The 18,923-nt window shown below is 42.6% G+C and overlaps 1 protein-coding gene across 1 annotated transcript; it reads left to right on the top strand.

The window, feature by feature from the left end:
- The first annotated feature begins 230 nt into the window (after positions 1-230).
- si:dkey-178e17.1 (tricarboxylate transport protein B, mitochondrial) lies at positions 231-18,042 on the top strand. Its single transcript, XM_041937198.1, has 9 exons — positions 231-741; positions 9,417-9,524; positions 10,467-10,566; positions 14,459-14,597; positions 15,072-15,156; positions 15,324-15,428; positions 15,591-15,706; positions 15,817-15,890; positions 16,092-18,042. Exons 1-9 carry the CDS (start codon positions 630-632, stop codon positions 16,204-16,206), a joined length of 954 nt encoding a protein of 317 aa, XP_041793132.1. The 5' UTR covers positions 231-629; the 3' UTR covers positions 16,207-18,042.
- Positions 18,043-18,923: the final 881 nt, after the last annotated feature.

Here is an 18,923-nt window from a genome sequence, read left to right as displayed (position 1 = left end):
ATTACTTCCTGCAGCTGGAGGCTTGTGTAGGGTTTTGGTGGTGAAGGATTTAATAATAAGGAAATCAGATTTTACTGTCCCTGGCGGATCTGCATTCATGTGGAGAGGGACGCACGGGGAGGCTGCGCCCCGCCCTTCCTCTGCCGTGGAACCAGAGTGGCCGGTCTCCTCTCACCCTGCCCTCTTATAAGGACCCACAGTTTCACCCACCGCACCCTGTCACGCAACAGGCTCCGCGGCTCCCTCGCGTCACGGAGAAGCAGCCAAGTCCACGCGGCAGCAGGACACGGACGCAGCTCTCCGTCCGCCCCTCCTTGCTTCCGGTTTGCTTAGCTCTCTTGCGCACTACTGTCGTGATACAGCGTTGCCATGGTTACAAATAACAGATATTAGATTCAGAACAACCTCAACTTCCTTGACAGTCCCGGTGTCCGCCCGCTGTCAACAGAGATACCTGCCGGAGTGTCTCCGGACGCATCTGAGACCACCTGAGTCCAGGAGAGCGCACCAGGCAGGAGCCGTCCAAGTGTTGCGCGCTCCGGTCTACTTGGGGAAAAAATTGCGAGCTACCTACTTGAAGATAAACCTCTTTGGACTTTGTAGATTTTACTGTCCGTTTCCCGGTAATCATGCAGGATAAAGGCACATTTATCAGCCCTTTCCCCAGACCGCGGTGTCTGGCGGCCGCGGCGCCGGCGGGGAAAGCGAAATTAACTCACCCGGGAAAGGCGATCCTGGCAGGTAAGTTCATCCTGATTTCTCACGCGGAAAAGTCAACAGTAACAGAAAATGTCACCGGTTGTACGAGTTGCGATGGAGTTCCAGTTGGATGAAACAGCGTTGCACATACACTTCATATATATATATTGTGTGAGCTTGTTTGTGGACAGAACAGCAGACCTTTAAAATAGAGCTGAGTTCAGGGTTGAAGAGGAAAGAAAGTCAATCAAGTTGCTCAGAAAATAAACTGCAAACTGGATTACCACACTAACAACCTCCACCTCATAATTTCCTTTTCTTTGGTTGCAGTTTGCCGTGTTGTTTTTGTTTTTGTTGCACAAACAGGGCGTTTCTCTATCTAATAACACCTTTCACTTCATGATTTAGGGGCTGAAAGGTTAGTGGAGCTGCTGACAGTGTATCATTGCTGCAATATCTGTTTCTAAATATGGATAATGAGCTGGTAAAAAAAAGAGGTGTTTCAACAGAGTTTCTCCATTTTCCACCAACTTCAAACCATGCTCACCCTGTGACCCTTGGAGCTGCTATGAAACAGAAATGAAGAAGAAGACAGCAGTTTTCTTCTTCTGTCCTTCTGTCCTGTCGCTGCACTGATGTGATTTTATTTTTCCAATCACCTCTAGTGCACTTCGCTTAATGCCATTAGAGCGGATTGATGCATGCAGCAGTGCAGGGGACACCTGAGACATGATAGTCTGTCAGTTCTGCTCTTTTGTACTGTGACAGTACAAAAAAATATTGATCCATCCGCTTCATCTCAGTGCTTTGTTCTGCAGCTGTAACTAGCAACTACTTTAACTGCTGATCAATCTATTGATTTGATTTGGAATAATGGGTTAGATTATATTAATGTATGCCCCCATAAGCAAACAGCGACAAAATATTTTCTTTATTTTATCAGCAACCAAAAAAATCCAGGAAATGAATCATTACATATTGATCTGAAACAGAGGAAGAAAAAAAATCTTTGCTTGACAAATGTGTCAAATGGTTCATCAATTATCAACATTTTAAGAAATCAATCGACTCTTCAGTCATACCTTTTTTAGCCATTTCTATGATTCATCAGTTTATCCCCACCGAGGTTCAGAAAAATCCTGCTACTCTGCCCCGCCTAAACCCCACCGACCCCCTCGAGTGATGATGATCAGGGTGCAGCAGCTCCAGCTGATGAAGAGCCTCTCAGAGATGCTCCTGCATCAAGGCTCCATGCTGGTGTTTGGCAGCACTCTGTTGATTTCAGCCGTGTTCTCTGGCGACGGTTACATGCTGAATATTTTATCGTTGTTAATGAATTCCTTTTGATTGAGGTTTAAAAACTAATGACTATTTTAATTTTTTTTAATTTTTTATTTTTTTAGATTAATCAATGAATCATTTTGGATAGAGAATACAAGCCTGCTGTAAGTTTCCAGAGCCCAAGGTAACATCTTCAAACACAGGAAATCAAATCCTCACATTTGAGATGCTGAAACCAGCAAATATTTGGCATTTTTGCCTGAAAAACAACATAAATTATAAATCAATTATCAAGTAATCACTTCAGCTGTAAACTCATGTGTGTGTTTACAGCATTTACGTGTGTTGAAGCTGATATCATCTGCTGTAAATGATGGTTTATAGGTTTACATACATCACACCACCCATTTCAATCCAGCTTTACATTCAGGTTATTGATTTAGTGCATGGTTGCATGATGTGGTGTACAAGCTGGATACTGTACTGACAAAACAAGCGCAACAGAAATGACTTAAACAGAGGTTAGAGCATATTTATATATGACTTTTTACAGTATCTGGCTGTGATAACAACATTGATATTAGCTTCAATATGTGGTTTAAACAGTTTTTTCTCTCTTGTTCAGTAACGTGATTGTTGTCATTCCTATCCCAGTTTTATGGACCTGTGTTTGGAGATTTTGGAGTTTTTAAGCCTGAAGTTGCCATTAGTCTGCATATAATTTCATTTTTTCATAGAACATCCTCTCTTCCTGTTTAAATTCAACAAATACTCATCTCTTGTTGTGCACCTCTGTATTAACTGACACACTATTCACTGCTCTGACTGACAGGAGAGTGAATCAGAAAAGATTCAAATAGGATTCTCACATTTAAAAGCAACAGTAGAGTTTGTGATTTTGTGGGAAGAGGTGAAAAATTCTCCCCTCCTGACTCATGGTGCTCTGTCAGCCGCTGGGAAATGGAAATGCGGCCGCGGTGAGACCTTCCCCTTCCCCCCATCAGTCCTGTGCAGCCTGATTGACTGGATATGGCCCAGCGTTGCTCCCTCTTCCCCTCGCTGTGCCGTTGAGCTCGTCTCGAGCCTGTCTGTCCAGTTTTGCAGCAGCAGCATGATCGCTTTCCCTCTGTCTCAACCCTTGTGCAGCCTCTGACTCCTCCCGGCCTCGCTGTCAGGAAACCACTGATTTATTGCCGTCTATCAAAGGGTTTGGAAATGAAAGTGTGCTGTCAGCGTGTGTAGTTGTAGTTGTTCAGAGCACCGCTGGGATGACTCAGCCATGGATAAATTGTCACTTTGAGCCCGATCTGGGGTATCGTCCATCAAAAGCCACAGCTGATAAGTTTACATCGTCAGGATACAAATTCCTGCCTCTCAGCTATGGCAGTTCATAAATCCAGCTGACACCTCTCCCAGTGTAACATGCTAATGCTACTTGAGATTTCCCTGTTATGGCTAGCAATATGTCTGTGTGGAGAGAGCAAGCCACACGTTCATGCCCCGAAGGCTTGAAGCAGACAAAGCAAGAAGTAGGTGAAAGCTTAATGCATTAGAGAGCTCACAGTGTTCGGCAAGGAGGTCCAAAGCTTTAAGAGGTCTGTGAGCTCTTTCTGCTCCTATTGGTCTCTTCAAGTCTTCTCTCAGCAGCCACTGGTGACAACTGAAGTGGAGAGTTTTATCTGTGTGAGGCCTGAGGCAGAGAGAGCGTGGTCTAAGTGGGTCTCTGGACCTGATCTGCAGGCTGTGGCGTTCATTTATAACCTTTCTGAGCAGAGACTGTGAAGCAGAGGGACTGACAGAGAGACAAGGTTCCTTTTTTTCATCCTGATTTCATGATAGATTGGGTTTTCCACCGAGGCTGACTTGTTTTTATGTCACTTTTCCTGCTCTCTTTTTCCTCCTCTCCATCTCTCTCTCCAGCCTCAGGGCAGCCAGTTAGCTTTTCTGAGTGGTTGTCTCCTCTCAGGCTCAGAGGGCTCGTCAAACTGTGCGCTTACTCCCCGTTTCCACGCGTCACAGGTGACGCACACAGTCGCCTCCCCTCCGCTGTTCTGCTGCTCGCGGCCTCCAAGTACCGGGAGAGTAGATCATGAATCACAGTGCACTCCTCTGTCCACCTCCCAGTCACCTCCACTGTAACAACTCCTCAGTTAGATTAGACAGATGTTGTGCAGCCACGGACAAACAAACAGAAATTAGTGCAGTAATTTGAACTGCATTTACAGTTTCAGTCTTGTTTCATTGCATTTGTGAATGTCTTGGAGATTCATCAGTGGTGGTTTGGCATGTTCCATTAATTCTCATTAATTACACATATGCTGGGCATTTATCTACCATTTTCTAAAAACTAAAGTCAATCTAAAGTTTTTAGATTGATTTTCTGGCTTCCAGTCAGTTACTGTTTTCAAGTCATTTCACGACTGTGTAGAAATGAACCGAAGTGAAGAAAAAATCAATGAGTGATGAGTGATCATGTAGTTGATATTAATTTTTGTCAGTTGTACAATCATAACAGGGTAATTAATTTTCAAGTAATTAGCCTGTTCGCTTCAGAAACACTCTGATGTCTTGGACTTGAAAGATGTTTGCCCAACAACGATCTTTGAAAGGCCTTCAGAGCATATTTCTCAGTCAGCGTCTCACTATGAAATATGTGGCTTTTTAGCTGCTTAATGTTTCACTGTACTCATCATCCAGCCTGGAAAGGTGCACTGTGGGTTTTCAGAGTTTCACTGAAAACAGCTGGCTTCTGCATCTGGAAACCACGATGAGAAGAGAGGTGAGACTGAAACAAAACAGTGAAGCTGCAGGATGAAAAATCAAAATGATGAGTTGAAAGATGAAAGGCTTACAAGTTCATTCCAAACCTTGATTTGTATTAATTTTGATTACCAGTGGCTATAGTCAATCAACAAGTAATGTAAGTAATGTGGATTTAAAGCAAGTTAACGCACTGGTTTCATCCTCTGTGTGTAAAGAGCCTGGCAGCCTCGTCTGTAACTGAATGCACAGTCTAAACAACCTGTGCGTAGTTGTCCTGTTCATGTAAATCAGCGTACAGTCTGCATGCTGCAGGGTTCTAAGCTGTTCTCCTCACAGTTCCCATTTAAAATTAATCAACATCCCTTCCTGTAATTATGCATCAGCGTAGCGTTAGGGAGTGTTGCTAAGGACAGAGGAAGCCTAAAAGGCCAGACGTCAGATGAATAATTCTTTTCATGTTTTGCGTGAGAAATATTATGGCTCTATTAATAGGACACCTCATGTTTGAAGTGCATCAGTCCTCTGGCTGTGTTCTCCATTTGGACTGGAGATATGGACATAATAACATCTTTCCCTCAGACTCCAGAGAATTTAAAATGAAGGATAATCATCTAAATAAGGAACATCTGGATGAATAATAGATAGATTTTGCTGCAAAACTGCTTATTAATTTGCCGTCCCGTGCATGTGCACACACAAACACAAACACACATTGTTGACTGCTTTTGATGAGTTTTATTGTCTGAACTGAAATTAGTCAAAAATGGAATCAACACAAAACAAGATTTTCCAGCAAAGCAGCAGGCTCAAAAATGTTTGAACGAAATGGAGCTTCAGATATGTTTAGAAACTGCCACGTTCAGACACCGTGCTGGATTGTCAGTTCTTCCCAAGAAAAAGGAAGTTTCTTAGTGGACCAGATGTGTTGGAGGCTCATTAGAGTCACCAAAGCAGGTTTAGACACTGTTCCTCCCTGTCAGCTGGCTGTCTGCCTGCTCACCTGGCTTCCTCTGTGCCGGTCTTTGCTGCAAAAAAGCGACTGGGACTTTGTGTGCATCTTGCATTCTGCTCATTTGTGTCGTATCTGATAGTAAACTGAATATTTGTGTTGTATATTGTTGTATAATGAGTTTGGGACGGTGGCAAAGATGGCAGTTCGTTTGTGGTCCCCAGAGGACAGTTTTGCTCATCCTCTGACTTTTCAGAGGTGCCACCAGCAGGTCTTCTTTGAAAATGACAGCGCTCCGGTGCACAAAGTTGGTTCGTAAAGCAATAGTTTTCCAAATTTGGTTTGGAAAGACTTGATTAGAGCCCCGACCTCAACACCATCAAACAGCTTTGGGTTAAATCTGAACGCCGACTGTGAGCTGGGCCTTATCTCCCAACATCAGTGGCCGACCTCGCTAACACTCTTGTGGCTGAATGGGAACAAATCCAGGTTCAACATTCTTGTGGAAAGCCTTTCCAGAGGATGGAGGCTGTCTGAGCAGCACATTAATGCCCGTGGTTCTGGAATGAGATGTTCAGCATCACATATAGGTGTAATTTTCATGCGTCCACATACTTTTGGTTCATAATGGCCCCAAGCTGTGAAGTCTAACTGCTGTTGATTATGTGAATTTGCCTTGTGTGAGCATAGTGCTGCCTTTAAACAGTATACAGTCTGCGTCTGATTTATGAAACTGCTGCATAGACTGTGGAAGTTTCAAGTCTCTAAGAGTCTGTAGAAGCGGATTTGTATCAGGCGCTACATGTTTTTCACTGCCTCTGGATTCTGAGTATCACTCCAATGCCATTTCCATTTCTTTTCGTGTAATGGGAAGTGTCAAAGATCTTTTGTGGATGCATTGATTTTCTGACAGTGTGGAGAAGAGCAGTCCAGGGGTGAGGAGAGAGGAAGGAAGGCGCTGCTGAGAGAAAAATTAACAACAGGAGAGGAGAGCGAGCCTGTGAAGATAAAGATTAATGACCATTTTGCTCATGTAACCCACGTTTGACAACAACAGTACATTGAAGTCATTTCAGGTGCCATCTTTAAATATGTGTGTGTGTGTGTGTGTAAAATATGTGTGTGTGCAGTGTATGCAGGCTGTGAAATGGAGTAGAAGACAAACAAACTGCTTCTCCTCCAGAGGCGTCGCGTGTCTGATGGAGAGTGATCATGTGTGCTGTGTGTGTGTTGCCTGGTTTTCTCATGCTGCCTTGGCTGAAAACGCATGAATGAGGTTTATTGTTTCTTCCTGCCCAAGACACACTGACCCACTGATCCCAGATCAGGACGGCTGGAAGGGAGCGTTGTGGAAGTCATGTGATTTCCGTCTCAGCTGGCTAGCATTTACTTACCCCTCCACCAGGATTAGAAGAATTACAACTTACGTTACTTACGCCCACACACACACACACACACACACACACACACACACACACACACACACACACACACACACACACACACACAGACACACTCACATGGAGGTCATGACTCAGCTCAGTGATGCTCACAGTTTGTCATGAATTGTGCTGATTAGGTGAATCCAGGTATATCATTGACAGATGAAGAGTGCTTGATTATTATTGGGTCAGTCATCACAGCATTATCTCAATACTCAAATACTCAAAACCACAAGGTACAAAATCAAAATCATGACCATCACATTGAACAAGACAAATGACAGTTCAGTAATGTTCAGGCAGGCCAAAATAACATACAATAATTTTCAGAAGATACATTTTCAGGTATTTAAAATCTCTTAACTTGTCATTAATTTATATATCAAAGATGAGAATTGCAATTTTGCTGCAGTACATTTTCAGGAGAGACGGTGACCGGATATGTTAGATAAGTGTGCAGCCTTAAGTAAAAGCTATTTTCCCGTATCGATTTCTCTTATTAAATCAGCTGCACTCACAGAGGAGGAGGTGTAGATAAAGAGAAGCAGATGAGTCAGAGACCTTTTAGGGTATTTAGTTTAAGTTGCAATGTCATCTACATGCCGTCCTTAAATCTGTGTCCTGGGTTGAATGTATGTTTTTATCTTTAATGGAGGCTCTGCTTCAAGGTGCCACGGCGATAAAGGTCGTGTTGGCAGCAGTGACGTGAGGAGAGCCAAATGATACGTATGCATGTTTACAGGTGAAACATTGCTTCACTGAGATGTGGAAATGAGCCAGAACACACTGAGAAAAATACACACACAAAACACACCAGTAGTAACAGATATTAAAGATTAAATTTCAAGTTATTAAAGGATAAAGTGAAATTCTGCTGGTGTTATCAGTACAGCCTCTTTTTTGTCCAGACGTTTCAAGATTTGAGCCACTATCTACAAATATATATATAAATATATATATTCTGTAATGAAAATGCAAATTTAGAAAGTGAATCATCTCATTCTCGTGTATTCAGAAAATAAGATTTTAGGACTAGGGGTAACTAGATAAATCACTGGTTAAAACTCTCATTGTAGGATTTGGCCGTTTTCGTTGGCAACTTGAAGCCATGTCATCACAAGAGACAGTGAATGTCCCACAGATCAAACACTGAGAATGAGTGGGATCAAAACAGCACATAGACTGCATCTAATGTTTCTACATAGAAGAACTCATGTCATGTGAGTAATTTGATGGATGCTATAGTAACAAAAATATTCTTCATGCAGTGGTTAACATCTGATCACAGCTGGTAATTTCCTGCTGAAACCTCTTGTCTCTGAGCCAGATTTGGACCGCCTGGAGAAAAAGGCTTTTCAGTTTCTCACTTCCCATTATTTGTTTGGTTGCGGTCTCGTGGTGAAACGCTTCTGGGTTTCCTGACTTGGCACAAATACTCATCGTGTACAGTAAACTGTTCCTCATAATTAACCAGAGGAATTATTGTAATTTATTTTGTCAGCTGGGGGGCATGTGTGCATGTGTAGCTGCATCATGTGTGCCTCCCTTGCACAGTGTGCTTGTGTGCGTCTGTGTCATTGAGTTAATGGAGGGTCTTGGCCTGGGTAATGGAGCCCCTCCCTGCAGGCTGAGCGGATAATTTAATTAATGTCAGCCCTCTCTCCATCCTCCCTCCTTCCCTCGTGACTCATCTGTGTTTTGCATTAGCCTCGCTTTTCGACACTTGTCCCCATCTACTCGACTCATCGACTGTGGCGAGTTTCAGGCTGAACCTTCGGGCGGTCGCTCACACGTTCATTCATGCACTTCATTACTTTCTTCCTCTCTTAATGTACGTATATTTTCTTCTCTGCAGTCACACACTAAACATATGGTGGAGAATATTTGAGAGGCAGCACACACTGCCTCCCCTTGTGTTGACTCTGTTCCTCAAACAGCACATTCTCTGTGTAGTTTAGCCGAAGCAGAAGCAGTTGATTTATCTTCGCCTGGCTCGTTACTCTTCCTCCCTAGCCAGCAGTGCTTTTAATGTTTATGGAGGGAAAGCCATTTGCGGAGTCGCTGTAACGATCCATGACGTAATGGGACCTCCTTGCATTTCATAACGGTGACAGGGCACTGAATCAGGGTTGGTTGGGCTGCAGCTAGTCAGATATGGTATGCTGAGTTTAAGCAAACTGTCAACAGCTGCCTGCCTGGAAAAAAAACTTTTAATTTTCCTGCCTATTCTTTATATGCTTTATATTAATAAAACATCTTCTCTGATTTTCTGTGTTTTTTAGGTGGAATTGCAGGTGGCATAGAGATCTGCATCACCTTCCCCACAGAGTATGTCAAGACCCAGCTCCAACTGGATGAACGGGCCAATCCACCCAAATACAGAGGAATAGGTGAGTATGACATTTTCAACATTCGGCCAGTGACTTGTTTACAGCCAGTTAGCTTGTCTTAGCGCAAAGACTGCCAACAGAAGGAAACAGCTAGCCGGCTGTGTTCAAAGATGACAAAATTCACCCACCAGCTCCTCTAAAGCTCACTAATTAACACCTCATATCTCGTTTGTTTAATCTGTGCAAAAAATCGAACAACATGTTATGGTGTTGTACCATCTACCTACCAACCTACCTACCAACTAGCCAGCCAGCCAACCTGCCATTCATGTATTCTGTTCTTCATCCTGTCTTGCTGCCTCTCTCAGGAGCTCATTATCTAATTACCCATCATCCCCAGGTACATTAGGGATTCTGGCAGGCTGTCACTGTGCTTGTTTATATGACTTAGAACAGACCACTGCACACATGCACCCTCACCATCCGTGCATACCAGCGTACACGCACACGCCCAGGATGTGTCAATGTTGGCTGGAGCTCTGAGGATCGGAGACCGTGCTAATGAGCGCTCCAGACAGCTGTTGCTTTTTCAGCTCAGTTGCGCATTTGGCGAGGTAGCAAAACATGGATTACTGGACTGATGCCTCCAAGAGCAAGAAGCAGGTTCAAAGACAAATGTTTAAAAGTTTGGCAGAAATCAGCCTGTGGTTCAATTTGTTCCATTTCCCTTTGTGAAAAGCCGATGAACCAAAAGTGAAGGACAGATGTTTCTGGTGTCTTGTTTGTCAGAGACACATGGCAAAAATAAAATAAAATAAATTAAAAAACACATTTGCACTACATTGATTATGCTATTAGAAAGACTGATCGGTTGCCACTCTGGTGGCTGGGATCCTCTCAAAAGAATGACTGTATTCAGACCTCAGAACACACATTTCTATTGAAGAATGAATATGAAAGTTTGAGTGTGTGCAGTAAAACATAGCCTCCGTCTTCCTCCAGGTGACTGTGTGAAACAGACGGTTCAGGGTCACGGTGTTAAAGGGCTGTACAGAGGCCTGAGCTCGCTGCTGTACGGATCCATACCCAAATCTGCCGTCAGGTGAGCAAAATAACTGGAAGGACTGTGAGAGATTCAAGCAGATGTACAAGACTGATATATCAGTATAGTCTCTTTTATATTGTGCTAACATTGTCTTCATCATTGTGTAAGACCAGAAATAATCTACTTGCTTTATATATTTTGTCACTTTTTTTGTCACGTTTCAAGATTTTTATGTGTTACGTTTATATTATAATAAAGAGAAAGCAGTAAATTTATGCAGTAAAGAGACTGGAAGACTGGAATAAAATACATACTCCCAGCTAAGCCGTTGTGATCTTCTACCTGGAACTACTAACTCACACACTCCAATTATTCTAGTCCATTACCCACAATGCAAAGCATAAATGCCACACACGCCTTCACTATAATTATGTTATTCTTTCACAGCAATGACATTTATCTCCCGACAAGTGTGCACGCTGCAGCGTGTGCACCCACGTACACACACAGACGCTTTATTCTTTACAGTTTTCTATTCGCCGTTTCATTATTCCTTCCCTCTCGCTCTTTCTCTCTCTTATTTCTGCATGTTTATGTGTGTGTTTGTGTGTGTTTGTGTGTGTGTGTGTGTGTGTGTGTGTGTGTGTAGTGCTGGAGGGTAGAGCCTGTCTGTACGATGGAGAGACAGGCCCAGCCAGGCGGAGCAAAGATGCCACTCAAACTCAGGCAGGGTCTCAATAGGGGTACAGAGAGGGAGACTTGTGTTGGTACTCTGTCAATGGGTGTGTGTATGTTTATGTACAGTGTGTGTGTGTGTGTGTGTGTGTGTTTGTGTATGAGCGTGTCAGTCAGCCTTCAGCACCCTTTCCAGAGGGAGTCGCTATTCTCTGAGGAAATATGGCGGAGGCGAAGGAGAGCAGAGGTTTAAGTCCTATTTCTGCTCTTGACAAACTGTCATATTGTATATAAAATTTAATATAAGTGGCTACAATATATATAGAAAACTTATCTGCTGTGTGCAAGTTATACACACTTTGATTGAATTATGTAATGCAGTGGGTCCTGTTTTTAGCTACAGACCCCTTAAAAGGAAGCTATGTCTGCTCGCAACCCATCAGTGCAGTGTTCAGACGTCTTTGGGATATGAACTGTCAAAAAAAGTGGGTCTGAATATTTTCTCAAGGCCTGAAGAGGTGAAATTATTCAGCAATTCACAAGAAAAAGCAAAGGCCAGAGGCAAGTTTAAAAAAATGTTGATAATTTTGTAGATCTTTTTTTCTGTTTTCCTATCTTGTCTCATGAATCCTCAGATTTATCTTTTAGTCATTTGGGGGGGTGTCGATCCTCAGCTCAAAATTTAGGCAATACAGCGAAACATGAAAAGGTGGATAAAAAATGAAACATGATGGAGAAACTGAAAGTTGTTGAGATGGCAACAGTTAGATTTAGATTTATGAACAATATCCTGGCACTTTTCCATTGACCGCCACTTCTCCTGAGTCGTTTTTTCGATCTGTTCTTTTTTTACTTCCTTTATCTTCCTTCCCCTCCCCCTTGCTATCACTCCCTCACCCCCTCAGCCCTCTCTCTCCCCCCATTCCATTAACTGATTGCCTGTGCACCATCATGCGCCACGCGGTCTGTTGTAGGGTTGACAGGGAGGTATGAGAGGGACAGAAAAGAGAGCCTTTGACCTTTTCCTCCCCTTAACCCTTCATCCATATTTCCATCCCTCTCTCTTGTCTGCCCAGCCTCCTTTCTTTATTTCCTCCTCTCTCCTTTCTCCCTCCTTCACATCCTCTTTCCTCCAGCACAACTGACCTTGTAGAAAGACCCGCTAATGAAGATTGGGCACTCCGCCGTCCAGAATGGCTCTCTGACTGTGGATGTCGGCCAAAACATGATGTGTCATATTCTAACTGTGACGTTTAGTCCACTTGTTAAATGGGTAGGGGAGGATTTGGAGAATAAATTGGCGCAGGAGCAGGCCTGGCGGTGCCATATTTCTCTCCAGCAGCTTTTAATGAATAGCATTTGTTTCACAAGGTTAGTTATTATGTGCGCTCCCATCTCTGTGCAGTCTGAGCAAGCTGCAGGGAAGTGCACATTCTCATTTTTCACTCTCTCCAAAGCTAAAAAGCTGTTTGTAGTCAGCAAGTGGTTTGCATGAAGGGAGACGAATGGATTTATTTTTACATGTTGTTTGTTTGTGCCTGACAGTGGGAGCCAGTTAATTGTGTGGAGCCCGTCTTTCAAAACAAACTAAATCTGCGAGACAAGTCTGAGAGTGAGACAGAGGAGCAGATGTGGAAGGTTAATGAGCAGAGGAGGATCTCGCCACAGAAAGGCAGATGGAGGAGAGAGCTAAAATCACATGAGTCGAGTATAAAGTAGGAGTTCTGTTAGACGGCAGGTAAACGGTTCAAGCAGACTGAGAAAAGACAGAGAGGAAAACAAGGCATTCATCAAGACCAAGTGTCTGTCCTCCCCCGCCCCCTTGCTAAATGCACCGGGCAGCGTCCTGCCTTCACCACAATTCAATTCCATCTATAAATAACCTTTCTTGTAAAGGACTCGCTGGCGCAACATTTTGTGATTGCGGGGATACATAAACCAAACACACAAACACACACACTCTCTCTCTGGGCTTGAGCTGGCTTCTGTGGCAGCTGTTGCTGGTCACTGGATGGTTCCTGCAGTTTATTGGTGCATCTTTAATGAGGACGCGGGCAGGACAATAAAGTAAAAGCCCTGAGCACGTTCTGCACTTTCAGCAGTTTATCTGGACTGAAAATCTGAGTTGGAAAGAAGTTTCTTGCCTTGAGGTGCATCCGTGGTCCTGCTTTTATTTGTGCTCAGTGATCCATGGAGGGGAAACGTCCTCGTCTACGACCTGATTCCTGCTGACGAGAAGCAGCGTAATTATCTTTCTAACATGAGGAATCTCATTATTTGTGACTACACTATTGTCGTCTGTTTTTCTTTTTATTCATTTGCTTTGGCCATTTTTAATAAACAAAACACCAACTGGAAGATCAAAATACAAAATGATTTAAAGTGGCAGTTTTGAAGATTTCAGTGCTGGCGGATTTGGTGACACCTGTAGATACTGATGGTTACAGCAAATCCAGTGTAATACTACAGCTCACAGAATTTTGGGGGCAGAAAAACAAACTATTGTCATTTTGATAAAGAGGTCAGGCAGTAATTAGCCTATGATCTGATTTTATGTTGCAAGGGGCATGAGTCTACAGACAGCAGGGCACTGTGACACTGGGAGGTGTTTGTTACTGTGCTGAGAGGTTGGAGGTGTGCAGCCCATTTATCTATCAGCTCGCTGTGGCTGCTCCTTCTTCTTCCATTACTCCCTGCAAATATTTCAAACTGATCTGCTGTCAAAAAATGTCGACGATGACCCTTGTCTTGTTTAGCAGATGCATTTTTGATGAACAGTAGCAGTCAGAGTAAAGCTCACTGACAAACACATTGCATTTCCTGTGACTACTTCATCATTTAAAAGGCAGTTAAATGCTTTTAATGTGAAGCTGAAGTTGCATTAGCAGTAACTGAATACAGCATTTCTTCCAGGAATTTTGAGAGCGTCACCTGCGTCATAATACTGACATTTATTTCAATTAACTTTAATTTGTTACTTTAATTTTCATCTCAAAGGAGGAAAATATTGTTCCAACAAGAGCACAGACACAACCACAAATGAACCTCACACCTCAAAAACTTATATCCTCATACTAAACTGTGTGTGAGGTGTTTTTTTTATATAGTTTCCATGATTTAAACAAAAGTAAGACAAAGACCTGTTAAGCAGAGTTGTACTGTGTAAAGGTCATACACTTTTACTAATCTCAGAGTCTATATTAATGTATTTTAATTACACAGTGCTGTATTAACTTGTGCTGTAATTCCCTGCCGGCTCTGTTCTGTTCCGCAGGTTTGGGGTGTTTGAGTTCCTCAGCAACCGTGCAAAGGATGAGTCGGGCCGTCTGGACAGCACCAGAGGCCTGCTGTGCGGGCTCGGAGCCGGAGTGATGGAGGCCGTTTTGGTGGTCTGTCCCATGGAAACTGTCAAGGTATGTTACTGACTGATTTCTGATTCGGCTAGTTTGATTTTTAGTGTCATGCACACTAGATGTGCAGAAAGCCCAAACCTACATTAAGCATCTGTCCTGTGTCCTTTGGAATTTGCAGTTTTTGTTTAACATGTATATTAGAACATATGATACATCAGTGAAGTTAGATCTACAAAATAAGATTATTGTTGTTAAAACTCACTTAATCCTGAGTGAAATCTCCTGCTACATTTGTGTGTTTCTGAAACAAATCTCAGGACATTCACAACCACCTAAACAAAGGAAACATGAAACATTCTCCTCATCTAACAATATCCGCACATTCATTCAACTCTGTTTCATTTGCAAGTCTCTTTGAAAGAAGGTCAGATTAAGCATTTGTGCAGATTTCACCACCTTGTGCAACTCTCTTCTCTTTAATAGTAAAGCAACATTTTCTGTTTTTGAATGTTATTTTTTTTTTAATCTCTTAAGGTTAAATTCATTCATGACCAGACTTCAGCCTATCCCAAGTACAAGGGCTTCTTCCACGGAATCAGAGAGATCATCAGGGCGCAAGGTAAAGACCAGCGTCAGCGCATGTGATTCACCTGACATCTACTGGTCAGGCAGGGTAGTGCAGCTGAGAACACCATGTTAATTAAGAAGTCTGGCATCCAGGCTTGGTGTTGTTAACTAAATGTAAGGCGAGCTCAGTAAATTTACCAGGTTTTCTTCCCTTTGCAGGACTGAGAGGGACATACCAGGGTCTCACTGCCACCGTCCTTAAACAAGGCTCCAACCAAGCTATTCGATTCTTTGTGATGACCTCTCTCAAGAACTGGTACAAAGGTCAGTGTGCACAAGGATGTATGTTTGTCTGTATAGTGTTCACATATACTGCTGTCAGGGTTTCACCAGTTACACATCCTGTTCACAACCAGGACTAAATTTAAATTTAATAGATTAAAACATTTGCTGTTACTGACTCCTCTGTTCTGTCCACGTCACTAGGCGATAACCCCAACAAAGCTATCAATCCCTTGCTGACTGGACTCTTTGGAGCCATAGCTGGAGCAGCCAGTGTCTTTGGAAACACCCCACTAGATGTCATCAAGACAAGGATGCAGGTACGTACACTAAGAGGACAGCTGCTGGTGTTTTAATCCAAACTTGTCAAGTTGTCGCCACCTACTGACATTGACTGGAAATAACAACGTCTTCTGTTTTCTCTCCAAAGGGTCTGGAAGCACATAAATATAAAAGCACGGTGGACTGTGCTGTAAAGATCCTGAGACATGAGGGCTTGGCAGCGTGAGTACACCTGCACACCTGTGTTGACCTTGAGTTGAACATATAGCATAATACATTAAATGTACAGTACATGAACTAAATCTACAAATATCTGTCTGTCACAGAGGTGCTACAGGATATAGAGATGCCATCAATTAATGAGCCTTTTACTTATCATTGATATTTTATATTCACCCTCTCTCTCTTTGTGTCTGTCTGTAGTTTCTACAAAGGGACAGTTCCTCGGCTGGGCCGGGTGTGTCTGGATGTGGCCATAGTTTTCATCATCTATGAGGAGGTGGTGAAGGTCCTGAATGTGGTCTGGAAGACGGACTGAGCTGCTGGACGTACAGAGAGGGCGACAGCTTCCTGCGTCCCAGCCTTCAGGCACAGATCCGAGTTTCGCAGACCTCTTCTGTATCCTAAAACCAGCTGCCGAGGGGGTGAGACAGAGAGCTGAACTCAGATCAGTGCCTTGTGCTAAGAGAGGCTCAGTGTCGCCCACATCTGAACAGCTGGAGTGTATGCAGAGCTTTGCTGCTCAGCACCAAGACACCTGACAAAACCAAGGGTCAGTGTCACGAAGTCAGATTATAAAGTTAACCAAATAATTGTGAAAAAAGGTGCATTGTTCCGGAGATGCGTCATCAGTTCCTAAATGGGAAGCAAAATGACTGCTTATAAACAACATTTTTGGAGAACTTTCAGCCCTTTTCTCACGTTATCTGGTTCACTTTTTGTGTAAACCTGCTTTGTAAAATGAGCATCATTCACTGCTCTTTGCTGTGAGCATGCAGGCGTCAAACTGGATTTTCCTCTGTTAGCGCTGCTCTCTGTCTCTTCTTGTGCCTAACATGGCTTTAAATTCAGAGGAGCCAGACTGCAGCTGGTTGCAGTTTACAGTCACATAAACTGCAGCAACATCCGTAACTAGGCCTTTAACAGAATGATTTTACATCTTTAATATATTATTTTTATACAGTGTAGTTACTAGTTGAGTTCATTACCAGCATTATATTTTCCTGTGAAGTAAGATTTTATTGTTGTGCCAAATGCCAAACCTGTTATACTATGAAAGTGTGTTCAATGGAAGAACAGGCAAAAGTAGCTTAATTATCTTAACAAGACAAGAGCAAATATTATGACTTATATCGTGACTTTATAAATGTATTTATTGAAAGTTGAATGTTGAATATGTAGCTGGTTTAGAGGCTTTTTGCTGTTAACTTGTGCCACCTGCGTCAAGTTTTTTCTGTAACCTGGTCTGAGTGTAAAGATGTTAGGAAAATATTATATTGCTGTATTTCACTGTGAGTTTAAATGACCCAGCGACACTGAGTCGTACAGACCAAGTAACCTCAGACCTCTTTTACCCCGTCACTGGAAGCACTACTGCTCATCAGGTCATATCCTAACACCAGGCTTCCACCACTGGATGGTCATCTGTCTTCTGTTTATTTGTACGCAGTTTACAGTCTCTGCTCCCCACACCTGGGGCTTCCAGCCTGAGGGTGAGGAGGGTCACAGCACGAATTATGGGGGTTGTGATGTCATTAAATGAAAAATATTCTTCCACTTTACACATTTTGCTTCAGCTTTTCAGGAAACCGCTCTTGGGTCGAGACATTAAAATGTGTAGGGGGGTTGCATATAAACACTCCCTCATTTACTGTAAAGGAATCGTCCACCAAAAATCACCATGTTTCATTCAGGGTTAGTTGTTACTCCTCACTCATGTGCCTTTTACTGCTGAGTCTGTTGGTACTTGAGAAATATCCTCATCTGTTATCGACCTCTTAAGCTCTTTAATCACCTTACCGGCAATTTGAGATTTCTGTGGTCCAGTCATACTGTTTTCTAATAAATAAGAGATTACAAGAACTGCCTGTGTCATCAGCAGTGATGTGAAACAGTCATAAATTATATGTATTACTATAAGTATATAATTCTGTCAAAACACAGATACAGGATCATATTTCACCTATTTATGAAATAATGTTGAGCTTTTTTTATTTTTCTGTTTGTCCAAACAAAATGTTCCTTACTGCCAAATAGCCAAGAGAAAATGTTATTGTCATACAAATCAATGTATTCCGAGGCTTTGTGTGTAGGTTCGTCATGATGGAGCTTGTGCAATAAACACCGTGCCCTCCTTTTGTCTGTGCTTAATGTTAAGTCCTTTGTTGTTGGGGGGGTTCAGAACTCATTAAATCAAGCATCTGAAAACTTGAAAGCATGCAGACTGGTTGTTTTTTCTATCCTCCCTCTCCCGTTCATCTGTTGTTCTGCCCTTTTGCTTACAGCAGATCACATTGGGACAAACCATGGGGGGCAGGTAGGGGAGGAATCGAACAGGGAACTCATTGTTCCAGTTTTGGCTGATGCTCATGTAGAGTGATTCAACTATCCATCTCTCTCTCTCTCTCTCTCTCTCACACACACACACACACACACACACACACACATACACACACACACACTTGAAATCCCCCATGCCCCTGTGTTTGTCGTGAGAAGGAATGCGGAGCTCTCTGCAGAAGACGGGAGTGAGGACAGCATGTGGTGAACATTTTGGCCTGGATGAGGATGTACACTGAAATACTGTGTGTTGGTGGTGCCAGAAGCACTCAGATCTTTTACTCAAGTAAAAGTAGTATTACCACAGTCTATAAATACTCTGCTAATTAATAGTGAGGCATTCCAAGCATGCAAAAGTATTAGCATCAAATCCACTTAAGTACAAAAAGTAAAAGTACTCATTATGGAGAATAACCCATTTCAGAAAAATATATGTACTATCTAGGATTATGACTGATGTTAATGCAGTAATGTGTGTATCATACTGTTGCAGCTGGTAAAGGTGGGACAAATTTGAACTACTTAATATACTGCTGGGTAGTTAAGCCTATAATAAGAATAAAATATTGTAGTTGTTGATAATATTTTTAATTAGTTATCTGAATCTGTAAAGTAGTTAACTCAGGCTTTAAAGTAAATTTAGTGGAGTTAAAAGTGCAGTGCTTGCCTCCAAGATGAGGTTGAGTAGAAATATGT

The sequence above is a fragment of the Chelmon rostratus genome, chromosome 5 (assembly GCF_017976325.1).
Source record: "Chelmon rostratus isolate fCheRos1 chromosome 5, fCheRos1.pri, whole genome shotgun sequence".
NCBI lineage: Eukaryota > Metazoa > Chordata > Actinopteri > Chaetodontiformes > Chaetodontidae > Chelmon > Chelmon rostratus.
The sequence above is the reverse complement of the archived record's forward strand: the minus strand, read 5'-3'. Positions and strand labels throughout refer to the sequence as shown.

Coding starts and splice junctions, on each gene's coding strand:
- si:dkey-178e17.1 (XM_041937198.1), top strand. CDS start 630: ATGCAGGATAAAGGCACATTTATCAGCCCTTTCCCCAGACCGCGGTGT. Junction 742..9,416: donor GGGAAAGGCGATCCTGGCAG/GTAAGTTCATCC, acceptor TGTGTTTTTTAG/GTGGAATTGCAGGTGGCATA. Junction 9,525..10,466: donor ACCCAAATACAGAGGAATAG/GTGAGTATGACA, acceptor GTCTTCCTCCAG/GTGACTGTGTGAAACAGACG.